The sequence below is a fragment of the Rana temporaria genome, chromosome 1, assembly GCF_905171775.1.
Source record: "Rana temporaria chromosome 1, aRanTem1.1, whole genome shotgun sequence".
Lineage (NCBI taxonomy): Eukaryota > Metazoa > Chordata > Amphibia > Anura > Ranidae > Rana > Rana temporaria.
The window spans coordinates 531108822-531135563 of record NC_053489.1 but is presented as its reverse complement, the minus strand read 5'-3'; the positions used below and the strand labels follow the sequence as shown (position 1 = coordinate 531135563).

Below are 26742 nucleotides of genomic sequence, written 5' to 3'. Positions count from 1 at the left end.
TTCCCCCAAAAAACGAAAATATAAAGTTATATCTAGAATTAAATTTTCATCTCTACTGCTAATCCACTAGATTATGCGTTATAAGAAATATTTTCTTAAGAAAACAGTATACAGTAAAGCATAATTATATACATACTGAAAAATATCTTTAGGATTTATATACACATTAAGAAACCAACATAGATTAGAAATCACTTCTACATACAATATATCTCTCTAGGCCCATGCATCCCTGTATATGGCACCAGAATTATGCACTATATCTTATTATAGTAGAGCTTACCCATTTAGTGATTATATCCACACCCTCTACTGCTGATCTTCCCCAGAAGTAGCACAAAACAATAATTTTTGCTTATTAGCACCAGAACAGGGAAGTTAAAATAGGCATACCTTGTAGACATCCAGGTCTCCACAGTGGAAGTCAAAAAGTGTATAGAGTTCATTAAGCATGGTAATAACTTGCATGGGTGAGCAATGAGAACATATTGCAGTGAAGCCTACAATGTCAGAAAAAAGCATTGTCACATTGCTAAATTTCTTGGCTTGCACAGTCTGCCCTTGCCACAACTGCTGGGCAACTTCACCAGGAAAGATAGAAAATAAAAGGTCAACAGTTTTCTTCTTCTCTTCCTCCAAAGCCTGATGAGCAAGTTCAAGTGTACCTTTCAGCTTCCCCAGCCGCTTCTTCAGCCCATCTTGTGCCCTGGCTTGTTCTCCAATCAGTACAACATCTCTCAAGGCATTGTGGATGGGAATGTCTGAAAGGTAAAGACCGCGTCCTGTAAAATCCTCTAGCCGATCCACACATGGTGACCCCATGAATAAAATGGCACTGGATTCAAAGACATAGATCATCTGGCCTTTTAAATTCATTGTCTGTAAATATAAGACAAAGACATTGTGAACAAAGTGGTCACCAGTATTAGATGCCCCAATTTTTATAACCATCCTAAATGAAAGGTTATTTTTCCTGTCAGATATACATGTACTCCTGGAGGCTGCAGCCACTAGGAGTGTACGTAAAACCCCCCGTTGTCAGTTCCATACGATGTACAGACCTGGCAACAAAAGGTTTAAAGCCTACATTTATTTAAAAAAAAACAACACAAGGGGACATTACTTACCTTCAGTATTATGCATCCCTTGTACTGCCGTGCCCTCATTAAAATGAAATCTTCCTCTTCCAATGCCTTCCCCACCCCTGCCATTACAAACTTCTGGTGAGGCAGGATTTAATACAGCTTAAGAAACTGTCACAGGCTCTCATCAAGGAAAATCAACTATGCCCACACTTTCTGCCAAGATCCATCACTCATAGAAGCTATACTACGGCTTTTATGAATGGAACAGAATCTAAGACTGAAGGATGGGTAGATGATTGATAGCAACAACCACTCCATTCATAGGTCACATTTAATTTATAGAAGCTTTAGTATGGCTTCTATGAATGGCAGATCTGGGTGGAAAGGGCTAACTCATTTGTAAACAAGATGAACTGACTTTCTCTGGAATTGCTCTGGAAAAGTCACAACGCAACTAGTGCAAATGGGTCCTAAGAACATTTTTGTCAACTACAGAAAATACGTGTTGATCTTGCCATAAATGCAATGTCCTTGTCACTTACTGAGGGTCCAACTGAAAGCAAAAACAATGCTATTCATTCTATGAACTATTATCACCACCACCTATGCAATGGAGATGAACAAAGGCAGAAATATTTGTACCCCAGTTTTGGGTGGCAACAATGGCTCCCACCATAGACACAGTGGAAGAATATACATTGCCACTAAATAATAATTGTGTTATTTGCAACATTACTAGGTGAAAATAAAGGAAAACAAACTTGAAAACTTAAAACAAATGAAGCCATCACATCGAAGAACTGATAAGGTGCAACACATTCATTTTTGTTTTTTTTAGTTTGGATATATTTTAAAGCACTTGCAACTTTCAGGCTCTTACCTCTTCACTTAGAAAGTCCTGCTTTCTTCCTTAAGCATAACAAAATCAACACCTTGTACTGTGCATTTTTAAGTGCCTTTTGGATTGTGTGTTATATTTAGAAATAGTCTAATTTTAAATTAGGAAAAAGAATATAGGGCAGTAGACTATATATTTATAATTTATCAAATATTGCAATTATTTTATGAATTACCGTATATGAATATAATTATATGAATTATATTTTACAGGCAGTAGGAGTTCCAGTAAAATTGGTAAGACCAGTCAAAATGAGACTTAATGTGACCCATATCAATCCTCTGATAAGCATTTTTTTTTGCTCCATATCTTCTATTACAGAATGAATAGCAGACAGAAAACAAAATAATAAATAATCCCAGTCACTAAAGCAGGGATGAAGGAAGCCAAATTGAAATTAAAGTTGATTTTTACATTGAGTTTTTTTGAGTTGGGGGCTGTAACATAAAAAAGAGAGCAAAGAGTTAACAAGCCTCTATGCATTGGTACTGTTAAATGAGATAGCAGAAGAAATGGCATGTGTCACTTTAAAGAAACAAAAGTGACATCACTGAGGCCTCGTACACACGATAGGTTAACCAGAGGACAATGGTCTGAAGGACCGTTTTCATCGGTCAAAACCGATCGTGTGTGGGCCCCATAGGTTATTTAACCATAGGTTAAAAAAAGCCAACTTGCTTTAAAATTAACCTATGGATTCCTAACCGATAGGTCAAAACCGATTGTTAGTAGGCATGACCATCGGTTAAAAATCCACGCATGCTCAGAATCAAGTCGACGCATGCTTGGAAGCATTGAACTTCGTTTTTTTCAGCACGTCGTTGTGTTTTACGTCACCACGTTCTTACACGATCGGTTATTTAACCTATGGTGTGTAGGCGTGACGGACCATTAGTCAGCTTCATCGGTTAACCTATGACAACGGTCCTTTAGACCGTTGTCCTGTGGCTAACCTATTGTGTGTACGAGGCTTGAGACTTCTAAACAGATCTCTTCTGAAAGCCAGAAGCCCTATTTCGAACACAACATTTATGTCCTAATGAACAAAATTCCATTAATTCTACATTCACAATCTCCATACACCACATTGAACCTTGCTTTATTAAAATACAATACTCATAGAGAAACATACGGCTCTGTAGAGGTCTTGTCTCTCTATGAGTCAGGCCTCGTACACACGACCGAGTTTCTCAGCAAAAACCAGCAAGAAACTTGCTGGGAGATATTTTTTTGCAGAGAAAACCGTGTGTACATTTTCGTTGAGGAAACTGTCGAGAAACTCGACGAGCCAAAAAGAGAGCATGTTCTCTATTTCCTTGACGGGAATGGAGAAAATTGGCTTGTCGAGTTCCTCGACAGCCTAACAAGGAACTTGACGAGAAAAACGTTGTGTTGTGTCGAGTTCCTCGGTCGTGTGTACGAGGCTTCAGAGAAATACAGACAACAAACAGACAGCAATACAGGGCAGCCACAAAGCAGCAGCTTGGACACTCATGCCTGTGAGCCCTGATGAACTATGATCATTATTGTTTTCCTCCCAACTCAAACATAAATGTAGTTGGATAAATACTATAAAACAAACAAATGCAGGAAAAATTCTTGAGCTTTTTAAAGAAAATCTGACAATTAATTTTTCATTCATTTTTGTTCCTTTCAGTTTTTATGGGACAAGATTTGTGACATCAACTAAAAGTTAAATACTCCACTGGGTTAACTTTTATATGGGCAAGTGCCGGGATGACACGTGCAAACATTTCCAGTCCTGTACAAATAGCTTAACCATATAAAGGAATAAACAGTGCTCCAGCACAGTTAATTATGTGATACGCGGTGTCATCAGGTGCCATACTATATACTATCTTAACATGTCAGAAGAAATGCCATGAGCCGCATAGCAATGATTTCTACTTAGAGAGAGAAAATACCCCTTCTCTAGGGAATCTAAAACCTGTCAAACTGGTAGTACAAATCTGCGATGTACAAAATATTCATTTTCAGGTATGAGAAATATTTCCATATTCTGACTACTATTTCCAGGGAATGTCATTTTCCTCAGCCTTTTTCATAATGACTATACCACCCAAAAATAAAAAATCTACATACATTTTAATAAGCTATGCCAGAAAAGAAAATCACCTTATAACTTACTAAGAAAAACTGTCACATTTCATTAAGATTTTTGTGTATATCAAACCTAATGAGGTGATGAGTTACGCTTTCAATGATAAGCATAGAAATGAAGCATGAAATTCAGCTGAGCCATATTACTTTTGCATAAAATTAAGGAGTAATTTTGTCACCTAATTTTCACATCTGCCGTTTATTAACTGCATAATCCAAGCATTGGAACCAATGTCTGTGCCATTATTTTTAGTTAGAAAGAACCAGTTCTAATCATTTCATTAACTTAATACTGACAACTTTAAAACTGCAGATGTATTAAGAAAAGCCCAGCAGAGAGCTATTCATAATATGGAAAATGAAACATAAATATATTATACTAAAGCAACATTTTAAAAGTGAATTGTTGATATACAGCATCTCAGCATTCTACACAATTATTTCCCACAAAACAGAATTTTTAAAATGTTTTATTATACACTGAATAATAGCAAGATGTACTAGATAAACTAGCTACTTTATACATGAATGATCAAAAGGGGTGAGCCAATGGATTTCTAGTTAATTTAGAGCGCCTGCTGAGCGCACGCAATATATTCTATTTGATAATGGTATGGAAAGATTTTACTTCTCAACTAAGTGCTGTGGGTCATTTGCTTTGCTGAAATGATTTATAAAAATATTTCTAAAATATTTAGTTTACATATTAGGCTGCATTCACATGGGCAATGCGGGGAGGATAATTTGTTGTCTTCACAGGAGGCTAAACATTGCCTCTGGATACAGTTGCATTCTGTGCTATGGCCACATAAAAACTGGCCGATTAGCTGTGTGGCCAGTTTGCTGCTAGAAACTAGGCACACTTTCTGAATCCAGGGCTGATAGTAGGCTCTATATACATGCGAACAGCATCAATCTTGACCATTAATCTGTACAGAGTACAAATCAAGGCGTGCATGCAGTGTATAGAAATGCCAGCAAGATTCTAACAAGTCTCATCGGCAGCTGCCCCTGACCACCAGTTTGCGTCCATTTGAATGTCTAAGGCCGAGTACTCACGGCAGGACATGTCCGATGAAAACGGTCTGCAGACCGTTTCCATCGGACATGTCTGGCCGGGGACTGCCCGGGGACTTCTGTTCGATGGCTATACACACCATCGAACAGAAGCCCGCGCGTAAACATTACGCGGGGCGTGTCCGCGGTGTCGCCGCGTCGATGACGCGGTGTCGCCGCGACAATGACGCGGCGACGTGGGCGGGCCGCCCTAAAAATGCTTCCACGCATGCGTCGAAGTCATTCGACGCATGCGAGGGATGCGGGCGGCAGGACATGTACGGTAGGTCTGTACAGACGACCGTACATGTCCGGGCGGACAGGTTTCCAGCGGACTGTTTTAAAACAAGTCCGGGAAACAGTTGTCCGCTGGAAACCTGTCTGATCCGTCCCAAAATGGTCCGCTCGGGCCAACACACGGCCAAACATGTCTGCTGAAACTGGTCTGCGGACCAGTTTCAGCAGACATGTTTGGTCGTGAGTACGGGGCCTTAGGCTCATCATACACGGTCGAATTTCAAAAGAATTTTCTTTTGAAAATAAGAAATGTTGTGTGTTTTGTGATGCGATGGTGCCACCATTGATTTTGAAATTCAACCAACCAAGCCTTCGATTTCACCTCATGTTGCTACGGAAAATAATTTTTGTGGCTGGGAATCTTCTTTTCTTTACGGGAATTTTCTTTTCTTGTACATTTCTTTTTTGATTACATTTCTCGCACGATTCTCCCATCATTTATTAGAAAATCTTTTATTTATTTTTTTCCCAACATGCTGATTACTCAAATCGGCTGTTGCTGCAGCCCACTAATGGTGCGATATTCAAACAAAAATTCTTAGATAAGATTTTCAAAATACTTTTTTTTTCGAAATTCGACCCATGTATGGCCAGCCTTAGGCAGATTCCATCACGTGCCCATGGGAATGCCAAAACATGAATTTATCCCCTACAACCTGATGACTTTAAATGGTACTAATCGCAAATCAAAAATATCATATATGATGCAGTTTAGAATTAAAGCGGTTGGAACCCTGAAACAAAAACAATACTGTTCCTTTTAAGCATGAATTCCAGCACAGTGCTTGTGCTGTGCGATTTGTCCCTTTCTATAATCTAAAATACCTGGTGCTGCTCTCCCCTCTGTAAACTGACCACGTTTATCATGGCTGCTGATCCATGATACCATGGTTAGTTCACGTGCCTTCATCAGCCCTTTGCCTCTCCTCTCTCCGGCCTACCCTGCCTGTCAGCTAGTCTCAGTGCCGATCTGCTTCCCGCCCCTCCCCTTGCTGCTATAATGCTAAAATAACTTTGTTTTATTCCTAGAATTCCATGTGTTAGATGAAAAAAAAAGTGTGTGTGTGTGTGTAAAGCCCTGTGTATGTGCTTTATAAAAAATATGCAGCTTCATACTCTATTTACGCTTGAATCTCATGTGACTGCCTGCCACTCTCCTCCTCTCCTTCTGTGTCAAGTCAGCAGGGGATAGTTCTCAGATCAGGGGAGAAGAGCGTCAGGCAGTCACGTGAGTGTGTCACGTCAGTGGATCGCAGGTGCAATGTCAGGCTCCTGCAGACAAGTCCTCCAACTTTCACACTTATACTTTTATACAGGCTTTCTGTTTGAGAGCTAGAGTGTCAGTGAACTATGAGGGCCCCTACCGAGGTGGAAGACCGAACTTGTAGTTTCTTCATTCACAGCCGCACCGATTTTAAAATGTGACAGTGGCAGCAGGGAAGAGGAAGTCTCGCCTGCTGTCACAGGAAAGGGGAGGGGGTGGTTAGAGGAGAGGAAGGTCTGCGTGTTACATCCTAAACATTTTAAAAAGGTGAACCTATTCTTTAACACTGACAGTAGTGCGTACATAAAATCCATATAAATCTACTAGTGCATCCAACCTATCCTTTCAGGTAGTGCTGCTGTCCAAAGAATTTTCTGTTGCTCCACCATAGAGGAGCCACCTAAGAAGGAAGTGTGCTTATGACTGGATCACCAGGTGTAAATAAATTAAACAAAGTCTAAAGAAAAGTAAACAAATGCAGCCACCACAATTTAGGTTTGGTAAGCTGTCATATATAACATTTTTGTTTTTAAGTTTAATACTGCTTTAAAGTTGAAGTTTAAACTGCTAACTCGAGTAGAAGCCGACCCGAGTATAAGCCGAGGTACCTAATTTTACCACAAAAAGCTGGGAAAATGTATTGACTTGAGTATAAGCCGAGGGTGAGAATGCATCAGCTACTGTAAGCGGAAAAGATGGTCAACAATGCCCATTTGCAGGTTCACTATGCCCATTTGCAGGATGACCTCACTGTGCCCCTTTGCAGCCTGACCTCACTGTGCCCATTTGCAGCCTGACCGCACTGTGCCAATTTGCAGCCTCACCTCACTGTGACCATTTGCAGCCTCACCTCACAGTGCCCATTTGCAGCCTCACCTCACTGTGCCCATTGCAGCTCTTCAACTCGACCATGGCACGATCCAGTTTGTTCCCCCGGCAGGTCCCGTTACCTTTGCAGCCTGACCTCACCGTGCCCATTGCAGAATCCGATCTGTGTACTCGAGTCCCTGACATACTCAGACGGCCAGCCATGCAGTTTTAAAAACTTGTGCTCCTCCTTCTGCTGTTCCGTGATAGGCGAAACACTCAGTTTCCCAGCAAACACTGTGTTCAGTGTTTCGCCTATCACGATCGCCCTCTCGTCTATCACGAACGAGAGGGCGATTGTGATAGGCGGAACACTGAACACAGTGTTTGCTGGGAAACCGTGTGTTCCGCCTGTGTTCAGTGTTCCGCCTATCACGATCGCCCTCTCGTTTGTGATAGACGAGAGGATGAGAGGGCGACCGTGATAGGCGGCACTGCACTGCAATGGGCATGGTGAAGTCAGGCGGCAATGGACTCTGACACGCTGACTCGAGTATAAGCCGAGGGGGTCATTTTCAGCCCAAAAAAAAGGGCTGAAAAACTTGGCTTATACTCGAGTATATATGGTATATTTTGCATTTCTGGTTCCTCCCTCATCAGGATGCTAATTGCATTTTTAAATAAAACCTTTCCTTTTTTTTGTGCTTCTCTATGCAATGGCAGATCACGGCTGGAAAGTGGAAGGTGCCTGCAAATAGCAGTAGGTTTACTCTTTGGAGGCTTTATGAAAATGAGTTATAGTCAGTATGTAAATTCCAAAATGTACAAAGCCTGTTTAAACCAGGTTATCCTACCTATCTACAAGGTGAATATTGTAACTACGGAACAGAAAAAAACAAGGAACTGCAAAGAAGAGTCCTAAAATGATTTAAAAATATATATAGCTGACTCTTTTTTTTTCCTACTTCCTTGCACAAGCTGGTCAGATAAATAGTGATAATAATATTAACGCACACTTCCTGTGCTTCCTCTTGCAGTCTCTATGATTAACTCCACCTGACTTTCCAAGCCTTGAAGGCTCTATTTCTGCAGTTACCAAAGAGACAGTCACGCTGTTCCAACTTTTAAGGTCAATATTGATTATTGAACTAATGCTGCCTGCATCATTCGTATAATCAGACCAAATCTCTTAGAGAGTAGGATAAATTTCACGTCTAAATACACACTGAACAATTGATTCATGACTTTGTGAGCCTAAGAGCTCTAATCCTTTGATTTAGCTAGGGGCTAAAAAATAAAAAAAGAGGAGTTGCATCCTAGCCTCAGAGTAAAAGACTAAAAAACCCTTACATAAAAAAAGTAATGGCCAAGCTCACCAAACACTATTGTTTTACTGGTAAGTATTGGTCCATTTACAAATGGGACCAATGATGCTTTCCAAAATATGATTTACTCAAAGTAAAACTCCAGCCTGGCATGATTATGTGTTTTTGATAGTATAGACAGTGTTCAAATCTCTGTCAGGTTTCCATTGCTATATATGTCAAAAACTGAAAAGATTCTTTTCACCTCCAGCATGTTCACCAGAACATGAAGGAAAATTGCCTCCAGAGAAAAGAACAGCAATAAACACTTTATGAAAGCTTAGGAGTAGCCCTTACGTATTCTGCACATCTAACACCTGTACTGTTGGGATGCCATTCTGCTTGGTACATGCTATTGGAGCTGTTAATATGAGTAAGAAGGTGGTGTGGTGATGTGCTTGCCAGGGATGAGATATGCTTGCAAAGTATCTTATTTAAGCAACCACTTGAACTCTTCCAAAGGCTAATCAATTCAGATATAGTTCAGAACACAAAACTTGTTTTACTTATCAAGTAATGTTTAAGGTCAAACATGAAACTTTACAATTAAAACATACTTTATTGAAGTTGCATGCTTGTCTCACCTTAATTATTTTACTTAAATGGCAATTTTGCCACATAAATCCAAATAATCACTGCTCTAAACCAGTCTGAATCTAATCTAAAATGTAAACCCATATTCTCCAGTAGAGAATCTAATCTAATCTAAAATGTAAGCCCATATTCTCCAGTAGAGAATCTAATCTAAAATGTAAGCCCATATTCTCCAGTAGAGAATCTAATCTAATCTAAAATGTAAGCCCATATTCTCCAGTAGATTGTCTTTACAGGCTTCAATGCAGCACACACATTGGGACATGACAGGGAAGTTGTACAGCAAAAGATCTTAAAGATGAAATTTCAGGTTATTCCTAGCTACTGTATGCTTAAAGGATAATTCACCTTTTGGGAAAAAAATAAATAAATGCACATTGCAGGAAAAAAAAAAGTGCATTTATTATTTTTTCACCTAAGGAGTCTGGAAAGCATTGCACCCATGATTAGTGGATCACGGGTGCAAAGCAAGACTTCTGTAGGAAATCCCTGCAGCTTTCAGCCCATACCTGCATATGTGCTGACTGTTTACAAGCTGCAGGGCTTGTGAATGAACTACGAGTCCATTCAGAACTAAAAGCAGTCGGGGGCATTGTAGTTACCTCTCCTCCCCTCCTTCTAAATCCCATATTAGCCACCATGTGAAGGGAAAATGCTTATACGTAACTATTCTAAGGGTGTTCTGGTCCGGTCATGTGATTGGCTCCCAGCGGCAGCTTCAGGTGAGGGGAGGCACAACTGACTGAATTGACGCCCCAAAGCAAGTCTATGGGTAATGTCAGCACACAGGCATTGCAGCTGTTGTTGGCGATCTCTCCTCTCACCTGTAGCTGCCACTGGGGGATCACGTGACTGGACCTTAGCGCTCTGAGAAAAGATAAGTATATGCATCTTCCTTTCACAGGCGAGATAGTACAGGATTTAGAGTGGGTGGGAGAAGGTTTAAGCATAGTTAGGAATATCTTCTACTTTAGGACAGAAGGTTGTAGTCCCATCCATAATCATCTTCCCTTTTAAATAACATATTCAAATATACATGTATTGTCAAAAAAAAGGTAAACTAGCCATTGTGCAATAGTAGACACCATCAACAGATCACACTGAATAAATAGCTGCAGCTTTGTTCTGTAAAAATGTAATAGTTTTAGTTTTAACTTTGCAAGCACAACATTCTCCCATTGCGTTTAACAGTGCAGAATCAAGGTTAATTAGGATCAAGCAGGCTTTAGCCAACATAGCTAAATTTGAGTGCTGAATCTGGAACCCCATTGAAGTCAATGGGAGCCCAATGTTAAAAAACAGTTCTAGCCATTTTCTGGAATAGGCATGGGATTGTGGAATGCCTTCCAACAGAAGGCCCTTTGTACAGAGGGTCTAGACCAGTGTTCCCCAACCTTCGGTCCGCGGCCCACTACCGGGCTGCGGCACTTCTGCAGCCGGGCTGCGAGCAGGCGGCATGAGAGAGCCCCACATGCGGACCGCGGCACTCTGCCATTCGGACCGCAAGGAGACTTTTCTTCCTCCTGCGTCGCTCATAGAGCCGACAGCGGGAGGCGGAACAATTCTGGGTGGAGGGCGGAGCTGCCCGAGGTTATCAAACAGGCGATTAGCTGCTAGGACTGTCCTTCATCCTAGCAGCCAATCACCTGTTTGTTACCTCGGCCCTCCATCCAGAACTGTCCCGCCTCCCTCCCTGCAACTTTTCTCCTCATGCTGTGCCTCCCTCCGATCTGTCCCTAAGTGTGGGGGATGGAACCGAGGACTGTAATGTGTGGGGGACGGAACTGAGGACTGTAATGTGTGGGAGGGAAGGCTGAGGACTGTAATGTGTGGGGGGGAAGGCTGAGGACTGTAATGTGTGGGGGGGAGGCTGAGGACTGTAATGTGTGGGGGGGGGGAAGGCTGAGGACTGTAATGTGTGGGGGGGAAGGCTGAGGACTGTAATGTGTGGGGGGGGGAGGCTGAGGACTGTAATGTGTGGGGGGGAAGGCTGAGGACTGTAATGTGTGGGGGGGGAAGGCTGAGGACTGTAATGTGTGGGGGGGAAGGCTGAGGACTGTAATGTGTGGGGGGGGAAGGCTGAGGACTGCAATGTGTGGGGGGGCTGAGGACTGTAATGTGTGGGGGGGGGAAGGCTGAGGACTGTAATGTGTGGGGGGGACTGAGGACTGTAATGTGGGGTTATGATATAAATAGGGGCAGATGACAGTACTGTTAATGGGGGAGCCCAGAGTATGACAACACTACCAGTGACAGGGTTAGTGTGAGCAGGGCCTAGTGGGGGCACTAGCTTCATCTGTTGGGGCCTTACCACATCTGGTGGCAGGCAGCATGGCAAGTGACACACTCAAAGCTCCCACTGATTCTGCATTATGGTGGGTTTAACTTTATTTTTTACTACAATGTAATAAATACAAATAATGCGCTGACAAATTGCCCGCGAAAAATCGCCTACCCCGCGCATGCCATCCCCAACCTCCCCCCAACCGGGCCTTGGAAATTTTTTTTTTCCATGCAGCCGGTCCCCGGTGCCAAAAAGGTTGGGGACCACTGGTCTAGACAATATGAGAGGGCACAAAGAGAGTCCATCAGGAGTCTGAGTATGTCCGAGTATCATGTCCTCCTAGACCAGTTTGGTACAATAAAAATCATCAGAACATTCTCTATCTCAATCCTGCAGAGAAGCCGAAGGAGAACCTGTAGTGGAGGAAAGGCGTAGTTCCTTTTAACCAAAAACATGTGTGTGTGTATATATATATATATATATATATATATATATATATATATATATACACATATATATTGTGTATATATATATACATTGTAACTGTCTTCACAATATATAATAAAATGTCAAAGGTCCCAATAATTGTGTGTAATAAATCAATGTGAAATAAAAGTGAAAATCTTCTTCAAATAATCAATTTATGCAGTCCACTTGGTGATCAATTGCCCACATGAACCACACTCACCAATATTGTGACCTCCAAATTATAGGTAGGTAACCTCAAACCTGAAGTCATCCAAGGCAATGTAAAGTCACCAGATCTTGTACCCGTAAGTTCTTTTAACCACTGAGTCACTCAGGAACAAGAAATGGAACTCCATCGCTGCAACACTGCATTTAAAGTGTAGCACTCTACTATAGCCACTCTGCACTTGAGCATCAGCACACTGGGTTAGAGAAGGGTGAAAGCCCTAAGCAACTTACTGAGGCAGATGTCTACCATTCTGGGCAGGACAATGTGGGCAACCCCCAAAGGGTTCTCAAGAGACAGGGATCCCCCACAGGTAGACTATGGTTTTGGACCTATATAGCAACCCATGGCTAACTCATCACAATGTGCCAAGATGAGCATCCACACAGGATCCAGAGCTGAAGTGACTTTTCAAGCCAACACTTAATCTTGGACCAATAGGGGTATGAGTGCAGTCCCCCAAAGCTCAGCTGAAGAGTCAAGTACAGATACAGAAAGTTTTGGAGCAGCTAGAAATTTCACAGAAGTATCTTGAGAGAAAAACCTCAACATAAAAGAAGTAAGCTTCTCTCAGTAGAGAGAGGATATCTCTTAAGGCCACTAGCATAAGACTAAAGCCTTGTACACATGATCGGATATCTGATGGAATCTAATCCGATGGATTTGTCATCGGATATCCGATGAAGCTGACTTTCATCAGTCTTGCCTACACACCATCAGTCAAAAATCCAACCGCGCCAAAACGCGGTGACGTAAAACACTACGACGTGCTGAGAAAAATAAAGTTCAATGCTTCCGAGCATGCGTCAACTTGATTCTGAGCATGCGTTGATTTTTGACCGATGGACTTCCACACAGACGATAGTTTTTTCTATCCGTTTTATATTCAAAGGAAAAATGTAAAACATGTTCTATTTCTTTTCACCGATGGAAAACAAACCGATGGGGCCCACACACGATCAGTTTGTCCGATGAAAACAGTCCATCGGTCTGTTTTCATCGGACAAACCGATCGTATGTACAAGGCTTAAGGCAAGCTGGGAGGGGTTATTTAGAGCATGCCCCTGCAGATTTTGTTGCCAATCAACTGAAGGTAGCTGTATATAACCCATGACTCAGACCAAAGCCCAGTACATACTATTAGAAAAGTGGACAAAAATATCTGTATTCAGAACGATCGTTCGATTTTCTGTTCATTGGTACAATGCTTTCACAGGCTGATATGGACTATTTAGATGAAAATTGTTCTAGGCGTAAGATCCTGTGTCCTGTCCTCGCCCCCTTACATGCCACATTTGGCATGTCATTTTTTTGGGGGGGAGTAGGTAACTTCCTTTTAGTGGGACTTCCTGTACCACTTGCTTCTTCCTCTTTTCGACCACCTAGGCAACTTCTCCTCTCGCCCTGGGTGGCCCCTCCCTACCAGCAATTGTCACAGGTCTGAGAATATTGACTGGCTATTAGCAGAGTGCAGCGCGGCTGTGAAGCCTTAAGCTGTCACGGCCGGGTGCCCACAGTTGCTATGACTGTGCCACGAAGAGGATCGGAAAAGAAATGCCGGACCGTGGGGCAGGTAAGTGTCGGTTTATTAAAAGTCAGCAGTTACACTTTCTGTAGCTGCTGACTTTTAATAAACTAAAAACGGGTGGAACTCCGCTTAAAAACATTTAATTTATTTCACATGTACATATTTAGATTTACCTGAAAAAAATTCTGTTGGTTGGACTTGAGGACAGGTTGGAAAGCAAAGGGTAATAACAATTCTATGAATGTAAAGAGGGCACTTGCAATTTGCAACAAAAGTTCTACACCAACCAAATAAAGCAAACCATAAAGTACTAAAGTAGTCAGATAACCACATCTTAGATTTCTGTAACTGATCTCACCTCTGATGACTTCTCAATGGTTGTGTCCCATCTTTTAACTCTTATAGTAAACTGCATATTCAACATAGTCATGATCGCACTAAAAGTTCTGCTTATCTTTGGAGAAATGATTTCAAAATTTTCTTCGAAGTTGGTTTTCCCAGGAATGTCCTTCCGGTTGAGAAGTTTCTTTACTCCATCACCAATTTGTAGCATATTCATGTCTGTGTCAAACATAAAATGGAAAGGGAAAGTCTTGCAGAAGATAGCTGCTGAGATAACCACATACGACTGTGGTTTACATGGAGACAAGGATGGTTTGGTATTTTTGACCTCCACAGAGTATAAAAGATAAGGTTCCTTAATAAAGTCATTACTATCATTATCGCAACGTGGTATCGGCTGCACTTCAACACCTGTTTCATACAGTGTATATGCTGATGCTTTAATAATCCCTGGTAAAATCAATGCTGTTATATTATTTGGGAAGAAATAGTAGACATTTAAGTAATCCGGATCTTTTTCTAGGCACAAGATTGACCCTTCTTGAAGTCCACCCCCATCTTCCTGAGTTCTGCTTTGTCCACTTTGCTTTAAATGTGTGTTAAAACTGTTTAAAAAGTCTTTCAATGACCCTCCAACAACTTCCAAAACATGTTGATCTTCTTCATAACATATTTTGAAAAGTTCTTCTCCAATAGATTTTTTAACATCTTCCACTGGAACTCCTGAAATGATAACATTTAACAAGATGAGACAGGAAAGGGAGGACTACAAATGTTTACAGAGGAAACCACATAGCATGGCAATTTAGGAGCAAAGGCCCTACACAAAATATGACCTGTTTATGAGAATTAATATATACCCTAGCTTTACTTTAATTTTACAGGATTGTAGCAATACCACTGTAGACAAAAAGGCCTTTTTGTACAACCACAGGCATACATTGGACCTATGAACTGTTGGTATAAAGATATGAAACCGCCCCTTAATATCCTGTACCACCACTGTGCCAAAGAAAAAAATGTGAGATAAAAGCTGCCACTTAAAAAATAATGATAAACTGAATTTCAACCTATAAATCAAACTGTCAAAATAGGACAAAAATGTAGCGCTCATGAGATCAGTACCCATGTACCAATATCTAAATAACTGTAAACAAATCACTAGTGGTAAATCGAAAAAAAAAAAAAAAAATATATATATATATATATATATATATATAGTCCCACGTGACATGTGACTAATTAATAAATAAATTAATAGTCCATAAAGTGAAGTGATATTCAAACAAGTTTCAATCTTCTTAAAATCTTCCACCACACCGCCGTGCTTGTGACACCATCCCTCTGGAATCTCACTCACCAGCTAAAATTGCCTCCCACTCTCGTATTCGGCTCAAGAGCTTGTTAATTAGAACTCCAAAGGGTTAAACGACCATCCACTGTGTGTTTTAACTCAGGACAAAACGACCATCCAATATATAACTGTGTTTCAACTCAGGGTTTATCCACGCATGTAAATAAGAAAAGGTGCTCCAATCGTGTGAAATAATAATGACCAATTTATTAAAATCCACACTAATGCCGCGTACACACCATCAATTTATGTGATGAAAAAAAACAACGTTTTTAAAAACGTCACTTTAAATGACCGTGTGTGGGGGAAAACGTTGTTTTATGTCTTGTGAAAAACGACCAAAAAAAATTGAAGCATGCTTCAATTTTATGTGTCGTTTTTCAAAACGTCGTTTTTTACTTCACAGAAATTGACCGCGTGTAGCAAAAAACGATGTTTTAAACGATGTTTTTACACCCGCGCATGCCCAGAAGCTAGTTATGAAGCGAGCTTCAATGGAAAAACGTGGTGAACGTAACCTCGCTTTGCTAGAGCATTGTGAAAAAACGACGGTGTGTAGGCAACTTCGTCTTTGAAAATGATGTTTCAAAAACGTCGTTTTTTTTCATCACAAAAAACGACCATCTGTACACGGCATAACACTTCGATCATTGAACTCACATGACGAACTTTAAAAACCAGCCTTGAAAAATCACAGCAAACATGTGTATATGATGGCTCTGCAGTGCTTTGCGGTCACAGCGGACCCAACATATGCGCTCAATCAAGGTCTCTTATACCCTTCTGGATCCCAGACTGTGCTGATCATATCCCATGCTTAGCTACGGCGTCTCACGTCAGTGTAAATACCTGTCATGCAGCCACGCCCTCAACGTTTCGTCATTTGGACTTATTTATGGGATTGGTACTTGGGTACTGATCTCATGAGCGCTACATTTTTGTCCTATTTTCACAATTTGATTTACAGGTTGAAATTCAGTTTATACATCGGACCTATCCCTTATAATACCATATTTGAAACTTATGACTGAATAAATATTTTTGTAGCATATATTCATAAAATATTTACTACTATACTATATTTGTGATTCTGTATTCATTTGTTTTCAGAACACTTTTGTCAACATAGATGGTTTGCTGCACTATTAAACATTTTCCGGAGTCCCTAAAAATATGGGGGTAGATGAAAAAAACATGAGATAATGACTATACATTTGCTATGTGTTGAACACTTAAATAGGTTGACATGATCTTCCCAATTTCTCTTACCTGCTGAATTTGACTGGTTTATCAAAATTTTCTCAAAATCCTCTTTCCCAAGAACCTTTCCACACACTGGCATGCCAGGCAGCTTAAATGTACTGCAACCAGATCTACAGAGAAACAAATGTACAATCATTTTATTCAACAGCCAGAAAGCATTTCATACTTTGGTATGAATCTATTAAATTAATCGGTCCTCTTTAAGAACCTTTTCTGTGTTGAATTGCCGAGCTTTACTTGGCATTGGTTTTATGAGAAAAATGTGAAATCTCATCTATTTGGGGTCTCAGACCTATGACACAGCTAAAGTCTCAGCCTATAAAAGTTTTATCACAGAACTGACTGGGAGTTCGGTAACTCTGACAGGTACTAAAATGCCTGATGGGCATTAGTGTATTTTTGTTCTAATTTGTGCTTCTGATTCTGTCTTAGTCACATTTTGTACATGACCTTCAATACTTAACTGTGCCTATGGTGATGTCTACTAATAACCTTTTTTTTTTTTTTTTTTCATTTTTCGGAATATGAAATACAGAAACATATGACAATGCTCACAAATTTAGGATGACATGTGCCATTGCTGTTTTAATTCCCAGTCTGGGACTATTTGAGCACCTCTGGCTTAGACAGCACCATAGTGATTTTATTGACCTTATATAGCAGAACATCATTCAAGCAGGCAGTGGAACATTCTGCCTCCCGGACATAAGGCATCCAAGAACATTATTTCTGTTCAGTGGGTTCCACTTACAATACAAATGGCATATGCCTCCCATAGAAGCAGTGCCCAATACTCCTACCATCATAACTTTTTGCACTTACATTACTTTAAATTAATTTATCTATACGTCATGGCAGTAGTATGTGTTACAGAGTGCCATTAATTTCCAGAAACACTACTGATGTTCTCAGAAACAGCTGTTACATGTTCTCAGCTTTTTTTTTTTATTGTGTCCATATTGTTTTTCATTAAAACGGAACATTTATCTTTACTGTATATTATTCAGATCGGCAATGCATATTTGTGTTTAAAAAAAAAAAAAGAGATATGTGTTTAGGGGTTGTTATCAGGATACTCATAATGCATTAACATCTAGATCAAAAGTTAGCTTTGAGACACTACTGCCAGCGGTAGACACTGCCTACAGTATGTTGGGTTCACGGAGCACATCTATCTTAGTGCATGCAGTGCTTGAGATGCTTTCAGCAAACAGAGTCAATATGTCATGCAGGCTATAGCCAAGGCAGAAAGCCTCAATGATTTCCCCTGATATAAGGAAAGACTAAAGTCTCGTACACATGATCAGATTTTCCGAAAAACAAATGTGTCATGGCGGGGTTTTGTCGGAAAATCCGACCATTTGTATGCTCCATCGGACAATTGTTGTCAGAATTTCCAACACCAAATGTTTCATAGCATGCTTTCAAATTTTCCAACAGCAAATGTGTCTTGTCAGAATATCAGATCGTGTGTCCAACGTAAAAAAATCCAAAGTACAAACACGCATTCTCCGAACCAATGCTAACCATAGCACAACATTAGCAGAAGTTGCCCAAAGGGTCGTTGCTAAAGAGCTGAAAAAACACGTAGTTTTGTGTATGTTGGCCGAAAAAGTTCTTCCGTCTGTACGCAGAACAAGTTCATGGTCAACGCCTTTCACACAAAATTCCACGGATTTGTCCAATGGAAATCCAATCATGTGTACGAGGCTTAAGGATCATTTTAAGTGCAAACCACTCTCATGGTGACACATGTGCTCGTTGCATCTACAGTGGGGATCGAATGTTTGGGCATCCCAGGTAAAAATTTGTATTAATGTGCATAACGAAGCCAAGGAAAGATGGAAATATCTCCAAAAGGCATCAAATTACAGATTAGACATTCTTATAATATGTAAAAAAAAGTTAGATTTTATTTCCATCATTCAAAATTACAGAAAACAAAAAAATGGCGTATGGAAAAGTTTGGGCACCCTGCAGAGTTAATATCTTGTACTGCCCCCTTTGGCAAGTATCACAGCTTGTAAACGCTTTTTGTAGCCAGCCAAGAGTCTTTCAATTCTTGTTTGAGGTTTCTTTGCCCATTCTTCCTTACAAAAGTCTTCCAGTTCTTTGAGATTCCTGGGCTGTCTGTCACGCACTGCTCTTTTAAGGTCTATCCATAGATTTTTATTATGTTGAGGTCAGGAGATTATGAAGGCCATGGCAAAACCTTCAGTTTACGCCTCTTGATGTAATCCTCCGTGGATTTTGAGGTGTGTTTAGGATCATTATCCATTTGTAGAAGCCATCCTCTCTTTAACTTCAGCTTTTTCACAGATAGCATCAAGTTACCATCCAAAATTTGCTGAAATTTTATTGAATCCATTTTTCCTTCTACTCGTGAAATGATCCCTGTGCCATTGGCTGAAATACAACCCCAAAGCATGATTGATCCACCCCCATGCTTAACAGTTGGACAGAGGTTCTTTTCATTAAATTCTGTGCCCTTTCTTCTCCAAATGTACCTTTGCTCATTCCGGCCAAAAAGTTATATTTTAACCTCATCGGTCCACAGAACTTGTTTCCAAAATGCATCAGGCTTGTCTATATGTTCATTTGCAAAGTTCAAACGCTGATTTTTGTGGTGAGGACGTAGAAGAGGTTTTCTTCTGATGACTCTTCCATGAAGACCATATTTGTACAAGTATCTCTTTATAGTGGAATAGTGTACCACAACTCCAGTGTCTGCCAGATCTTTCTGGAGGGATCGTGCAGTCAAACGTGGGTTTTGAATTGCTTTTCTCCCAATCCTGCGAGCTGTTCTGTGGGATATTTTTCTTGGTCTTCTAGATCTTGCTTTAACTTCCACTGTTCCTGATGACTGCCATTTATTAATTACATTCCGAACAGAGGATATTGACATCTGAAAACGCTTTGCTATCTTCTTATAGCCTTCTCCAGCTTTGTGAGCGCCAACTATTTTCAGTTTCCGTTTTCTAGACAACTGCTTAGAAGAACCCATGGTGCTGATTGTTGGGGCAAGGTCAGATGAGTCTTAGCATTTAAAACCTTTGAGATTGACATCACCTGGTCTTCCCAGACGATGATTGAGAACAATCCATGAAACTGGCAGGTCTCAGCTTTGCAAAAGGCATGCTATAAATTCTGCAGGGTGCCCAAACTTTTGCAGACGCCATTTTTTTGTTTTCTGTAATTTTGAAAGTGTAAATGATGGAAATAAAATCTAACTTTTTTTGACATATTATAAGAATGTCTAATCTGTAATTTGATACTTTTTGGAGATTTTTCCATCTTTCCTTGGCTTCGTTATGCACATTAATACAAATTTTTACCTGGGGTGCCCAAACTTTCGATCCCCACTGTAAGTGTAGGTAGCGTGGGACCTTGAAACCACCTTAAATGTTAGCAATTAAGGAAAGGGAACATTTGTCTGCTTGCTCACAACTGGTGCACAATCGCTGGATAAATTTCTGATATTTATTACACAACAAAAATAAAGTCAGAATGTGCTGGAATGTATTTAGCTATAGGAGGCAGCAGGTCTGTAGCAAAGGAATGAATAATGTTTGGTCGGCTCTCCAATATCTATGTGGATCTTTATTGTTTCCATTGGACAGATATCCATTGCAAATACCGTAATCAGATTTGCCAAATCAGATTGCATAGCCCATATATTGTCAGATGTGAACAGCTGTAAAACTTTAATAATATGCAGTAGCTTTTAGTGACTTGGTGAATAAGGAGAGAGCAAGCTGCTTAAAAGGGTGATTGATTACAACTGTCTCTATATACATAGACACTTTAGTCTTTCTCTTGGTTTCTTTTCTTTTTGGGAGAAACAACTTTTTTTATAAGTTTCAAATGTACTGACAAACCCATACATGAAGGATTAATCCCCTGCCGCATTATGAACGTACAAATACTGACATCATCTTAAACCTAGTACACACTAGGGGCCGGATTCTCGTAGAGCCGCGCATCTTTCTGCCGGCGTAGCGCATCTCATATGTGCTACGCCGACGTAACATAGAGAGGCAAGAACAGTATTCACAAAGCACTCGCTCCCTACGTTGCGCCAACGTAACGTAAATTATTTGGCGTAAGCCCGCCTAATTCAAAGTAGGTGGACGGTGGGCGTGGCTGAAAGCAGTGGGGACCATTGGCTCCTGCTGTTGTCAGTCAAAACCTGTAGGAGGGGGGGGGGGCTAAGTCAGGCTGTGTGTCTGAATAAAGGCAAAGGGAGCGAGCATGCACCAGTGCTTCTATAGGAAGTGGCTTTCTAAGAGCCAGGAGGGGGACCTGAGAGGAGGAGCATCAGGGCTGCTCTGTGCAAAACCAGTACAATATGTTTGTTGTCTTAATGAAATTTTTTTTAAAGCTTTACAATCAGTTTAACATTCCCTACTCTATCCAAAAAGAAATACATAGGCTTTAAAGTGATTGTAAAGTCTTGGTTTTTCTTTTCAATAAAATGTTATACTTACCTGCTCTGTGCAGTTGGTTTTGCACAGTGCAGCCTGGATCCTCCTCTTCTTGGGTCCCCTGTCTGTGCTCCTGGCCCCTCCCTCCTTTTCAGTGTCCCCACAGCAAGCAGCTTGCTATGGAGGCACCCAAGCTGAGTCACAGCTCCCTGTGTCCATTCAGAAACGGTGCTGCCGCCTGGCTCCACCCTCCTCTCTCCTGATTGGCTGACTGACTTTGATTAACAACAGCGGGAGCCAAAAGCGCCGCTGCTGTGTCTCAGCTAATCAGGATGGAGAGTCTCGGATGGCCGAGACACTTGTGGACATTGCTGGACAGAGATAGGGCTCAGGTAAGAATTAGGGGGTGCTGGGATGGCTGCTGCACACAGAAGGCATTTTATCTTAATGAATAGAATGCATTAAGATAAAAAACCTTCTGTCTTTACAATCACTTTAAATCTGGACTGAGGGATCCATACTCGCAAAAATGCAGGGTGCTGCGTGCCAAAGTCGCACCTGGCGGGCACCGGAGACATCTAATCTGGGAGCTGTGGGTAAAGGATCCAATGATGGGCCAGCAAAGCAAAAACAGGCAGATGGAAAACAGGCAAACAAAACTGTCCTGCCAGGATGGTGGCTAGAAAAAAAATTATGGAAATAATGATGCGCACTACTGAATTGAACATTTTTTTAAATAATGGGGAGGTAAAAATTGGTGAAAAAATATTAAAGTATGATAGAATGGCCAGAAGCAGCCACAGCTCCCGGGTAAGACGTCTCCGGCGCCGGCCCTTGCGACTTTGGCATGCAGCACCCTGCTTCTTTGTTAGTATGGATCCCTCAGTGTGTGGCGCCTCATCCAAAGTCCCAATGAGCTATACTCTGTATTTGTATGTTAATGGCAATGGAGGCACACCACAGGGTACTACCAACCATATCCTTTTTCTTAGGAAACTTCACTTACCTTATTGCGAGAAAGGAAAATATATATTTTTTTCCTTGCAGTGATTGCTGAAAGTCAGCAGAGCTTTATCTCATTGCCTACACTCTGGGGAAAATTCTCTGTCAATGTGCAACTTCCTTAGTAAAAAATACTGCCTATTTGCCTTTAGTAAAGCGACTCCACTGAGTGTGCAGCTTGACATGTGCCTGGGAATCTAAGCTTTGCAAGACTAGGAGTAGGAGGCTGTTGGTGGCTGTACATTCCCAGAATGCTGGCTCATGTAGAACAGATGATCACTGCTGCTGAGGAAGCAGCACGATAAGATTGTATCTTTTGTCAGCTGAATTCTTGTTCCTTCTCAGCAGCAGCAGTAGTGCGTGTTCTGTCATCGCTCTTACTCCCACCTTTCGACCTCTCTCAAAACAGTCTATTAGCCAGATTCAGAAAGACTGGCTTAACTTTGTGCAGGCGTAGTGTATCGCATATACGCTACGCCGCTGTAAGTCAGAGAGGCAAGTGCTGTATTCACAAAGCACTTGCGTCCTAAGTTACGGCGGCGTATCGTAAATGGGCCGGTGTAAGCGCGCCTAATTCAAATTGTGAAGATGTGGGCGTATTTTATGTAAATAAACCATGACCACACGTAAATGACGTTTTGAACGAACGGCGCATGCGCCGTCCGTGGACGTATCCCAGTGCGCATGCTCCAAATTACGCCACAAGGAAGTATTGGTTTCGACGTGAACGTAAATGACGTCCAGCCCCATTCACGGACGACTTACGCAAACGACGTAAAATTTTCAAAATTCGACGTCCATACTTAACATTGGCTAGGCCAGCTTTTTGGTGGAATAACTTTACGCCTGAAAACGCCTTACGTAAACGGCGTATCTTTACTGCGACGGGCAAGCGTTCGTTCGTGAATAGGCGTATCTCGCTGATTTACGCATTCTAGCCGTAATTTTTTTTTCTTAACCATCTTTTTTCTGTATTTAACATACAGTACCTAGTTATATTTCACTCTGAGGAAAGTTTGCCATCCCCTATGTTCATTTAGTTTCCCCCTTCTTTGTTACAAAGGCATCATAGACACATTTTCTAAAACTTCAATGCAAAGGTTTTCCATCCCCCCTTTATTATTTTAGTTGCCCGCTAGTTTTATTTTCCAAATACAAAAAAAAAAAAAAATCCATCCTTCTTTATTAGTTTAGTTGCCTGTTACTTTTTCCAAACACAACATATCAAAGGTTTCTAATATTACACTGTAAAGAAGATTTTCCATCCCTCTTTATTAATTTAGTTCCCTCATTTTTTCTCAAAACAACATACACAATATTCCTAATATTTCAACATAAAGAAGGTTTTCCAGCCCCCTTTATTAATATAGTCACCTGCTAGTTTTTTCCCAAATACAACATATCCAATTCCTCAAATATTTTATTGTTAAGAAGGTTTTCCATCCCTATTTTTTCTATTTATTTAGTTGCCTGTTACATTTTCCAAACACAAAATATATATTTTTTTCTAATATTTTACAGTAAAGAAGATTTTCCCTCCTTCTTTATTAATTTAGTTCCCTCCGTTTTTCATAAAACAACACCTAATATTTATATTATTTCAATGTAAAGAAGGTTTTCCATCCCCCCTTATTATTATAGTTGCCCGCTAGTTTTTTTCCAAATACAACATATCCAATTTTTACATTTTTTTTTCCATCCTTCTTTATTAGTTTAGTTGCCTGTGTGTATATATATATATATATATATATATATATATATATATATATATCTATATATATATATATATTGTGACAGAAAGTCAGGTAAATATATGGGTGTTGTCACAGACGGGAGATACATTTCTGCCTTGTTTAGACAATACACCAATTATTATCGGGCGTCGGCTGCAGAAGTAGCCAGAAAGGTTGGAAAACTTCAGCTGTTCAGAATGAAGCAATTAAGGCCTCTATAAGTAATCCAGAGGATTACTACTGAATGCTGCATCCTGAGGCTTTTTGAGTGAAGTAGAGCAGTAGCAGAAATACTTCTGAAGAGGTGAGGTGCTATTGATTTTTCTGTGTGATAAAAATCAAAAAGACTTTTGTTTTCTGCTGTATGATCAGCAGTGTCTACCCAGCAGTAGGCTGTGCTAGACTCCATAGATAGGTTCCTGTGTGGTGAAGATAGACGCCCCAAGTGGCCAGGGTTTATTTTATGCTTGATTTTGTTTATGCTGTTTTCAACAGTCTTCGGCTGTTTCTCTGTATAATTCAGTGTGTAGTGAACCCATCCAGAGGGTCACACACCCCCACTACCGAGCTAACCCCTTACAATATATATATATATATATATATATATATATATATATATATATACACACACATACAGTATCTCACAAAAAGTACACCCCTCAAATTTAGTAAATATTTTATTATATCTTTTCATGTGACAACACTGAGGAAATGACACTTTGCTACAATTTAAAGTAGTGAGTGTACAGCTTGTATAACAGTGACAATTTGGTGTCCCCTCAAAATAGCTTAACACACAGCCATTAATGTCTAAACCGCTGGCAACAAAAGTAAGTACACCCCTAAGTGAAAATTTCCAAAGTGTCAATATTTTGTGTGGCCACCATTATTTTCCAGCACAGTCTTAAACCTCTTGGGCATGGAGTTGACCAGAGCTTCACAGGTTGCACTGGAGTCCTCTTCCACTCCTCCATGACGACATCACAGAGTTGGTGGATGTTAGAGACCTTGCGCTCCTCCATCTTCCGTTTGAGGATGCCCCACAGATGCTCAATAGGGTTTAGGTCTTGAGACATGCTTGGCCAGTCCATCACCTTTACCCTCAGCTTCTTTAGCAAGTCAGTGGTCGTCTTGGAGGTGTGTTTGGGGGTCGTTATCATGTTGGAATACTGCCCTGTGGCCCAGTCTCTGAAGGGAGGGGATCATGCTCTGCTTCACTATGTCACAGTACATGTTGGCATTCATGGTTCCCTATATGAAATGTAGCTCCCCAGTGTCAGAAGCACTCATGCAGCCCCAGACCATGACACTCCCACCACCATGCTTGACTGTAGGCAAGACACATTTGTCTTTGTAATCCTCACCTGGTTGCCGCCACACACCCTTGACACCATCTGAACCAAATAAGATTATCTTGGTCTCATCTGACCACAGGACATGATTCCAGTAATCCATGTCCTTAGTCTGCTTGTCTTCAGCAAACTGTTTACAGGCTTTCCTGTGCATCATCTTTAGAAGAGGCTTCCTTCTGGGATGACAGCCATGCAGACCAGTTTGATGCAGTGTGCGGCGTATGGTCTGAGCACTGATAGGCTGACCCCCACCCCTTCAGTCTCTGCAGCAATGCTGACAGCCCTTATACGTCTGTTTCCCAAAGACGACCTCTGCATATGACGCTGAGCACATGCACTCAATTTCTTTGGTCGACCATGACAAGGCCTGTTCTGAGTGGAACCTGTCCTGTTAAATCGCTGTATGCTCTTGGCCACCATGCTGTAGCTCAGTTTCAGGGTCTTGGGAATCTTCTTACGGCCTAGGCCATCTTTATGTAGAGCAACAATTATTTTTTTCAGATCCTCAGAGAGTTCTTTGCCATGAGGTGCCATGTTAAGCTTCCAGTGACTAGTATGAGAGATTGAGAGCGATAACATCAAATTTAACACACCTTCTCCCCATTCACACATGAGACCTTGTCACTTGGGGTGTGCTCACTTTTGATGCCAGCGGTTTCGACATTAATGGTTGTGTGTTAAATTATTTTGAGGGGACAGCAAATTTACACTGTTATACAAGCTGTGCACTCACTACTTTACATTGGAGCAAAGTGTACTTTCTTCAGTGTTGTCACATGAAAAGATATAATAAAATATTTACAAAAATGTGAGGGGTGTACTCACTCTTGTGAGATACTGTATATATATATATATATATATATATATATGCACAGTATATACAGTATGTATTATAATGTTGGTACTAGCTTTAAGCACTTCAATATGACGTCCAAAAAGGGGATCTCTTATCCCGGATGGACGTCATATGACGTCCTGTACTTTGTGCGGTAATATCTGAATGATGCCTTCACCTAGAGGCATCATTCAGATATCATTTTGTTCCTTCGGCGATCCTGCGCACCATAAGAATGATCATAGCAGTGGTTCCGCTGCTTGATCGTTCTTATAAGTGGCGGGAGGGGACATCCCTCCCACCGCCATCCGGTGCTTTTCCGGGCTCTCCCGTGCCATCGGGGGCCCGGAGAGATGATCGCCGTGCGCCGGATTGGAGGCATAGAGATGACTGGTGACCAGATGGTCACCAGTCATCTTTATGACTGTCGGAGGCCTGGGCGCGA

General features: G+C 41.0%; 1 protein-coding gene across 1 annotated transcript in view; it reads right to left on the bottom strand.

Moving 5' to 3' along the window:
- The window catches only part of GUCY1A1 (guanylate cyclase 1 soluble subunit alpha 1), a 71981-nt gene that overhangs the window by 21830 nt on the left and 23409 nt on the right, over positions 1-26742 (bottom strand). Inside the window, exons 3-5 of the mRNA XM_040332149.1 lie at positions 16958-17061; positions 14351-15057; positions 394-879 (exon numbers count right to left, since the gene is read on the bottom strand). Coding sequence (XP_040188083.1) covers positions 394-879; positions 14351-15057; positions 16958-17061 — 1297 coding nt within the window. The remainder of the gene's footprint in view (positions 1-393; positions 880-14350; positions 15058-16957; positions 17062-26742) is intronic.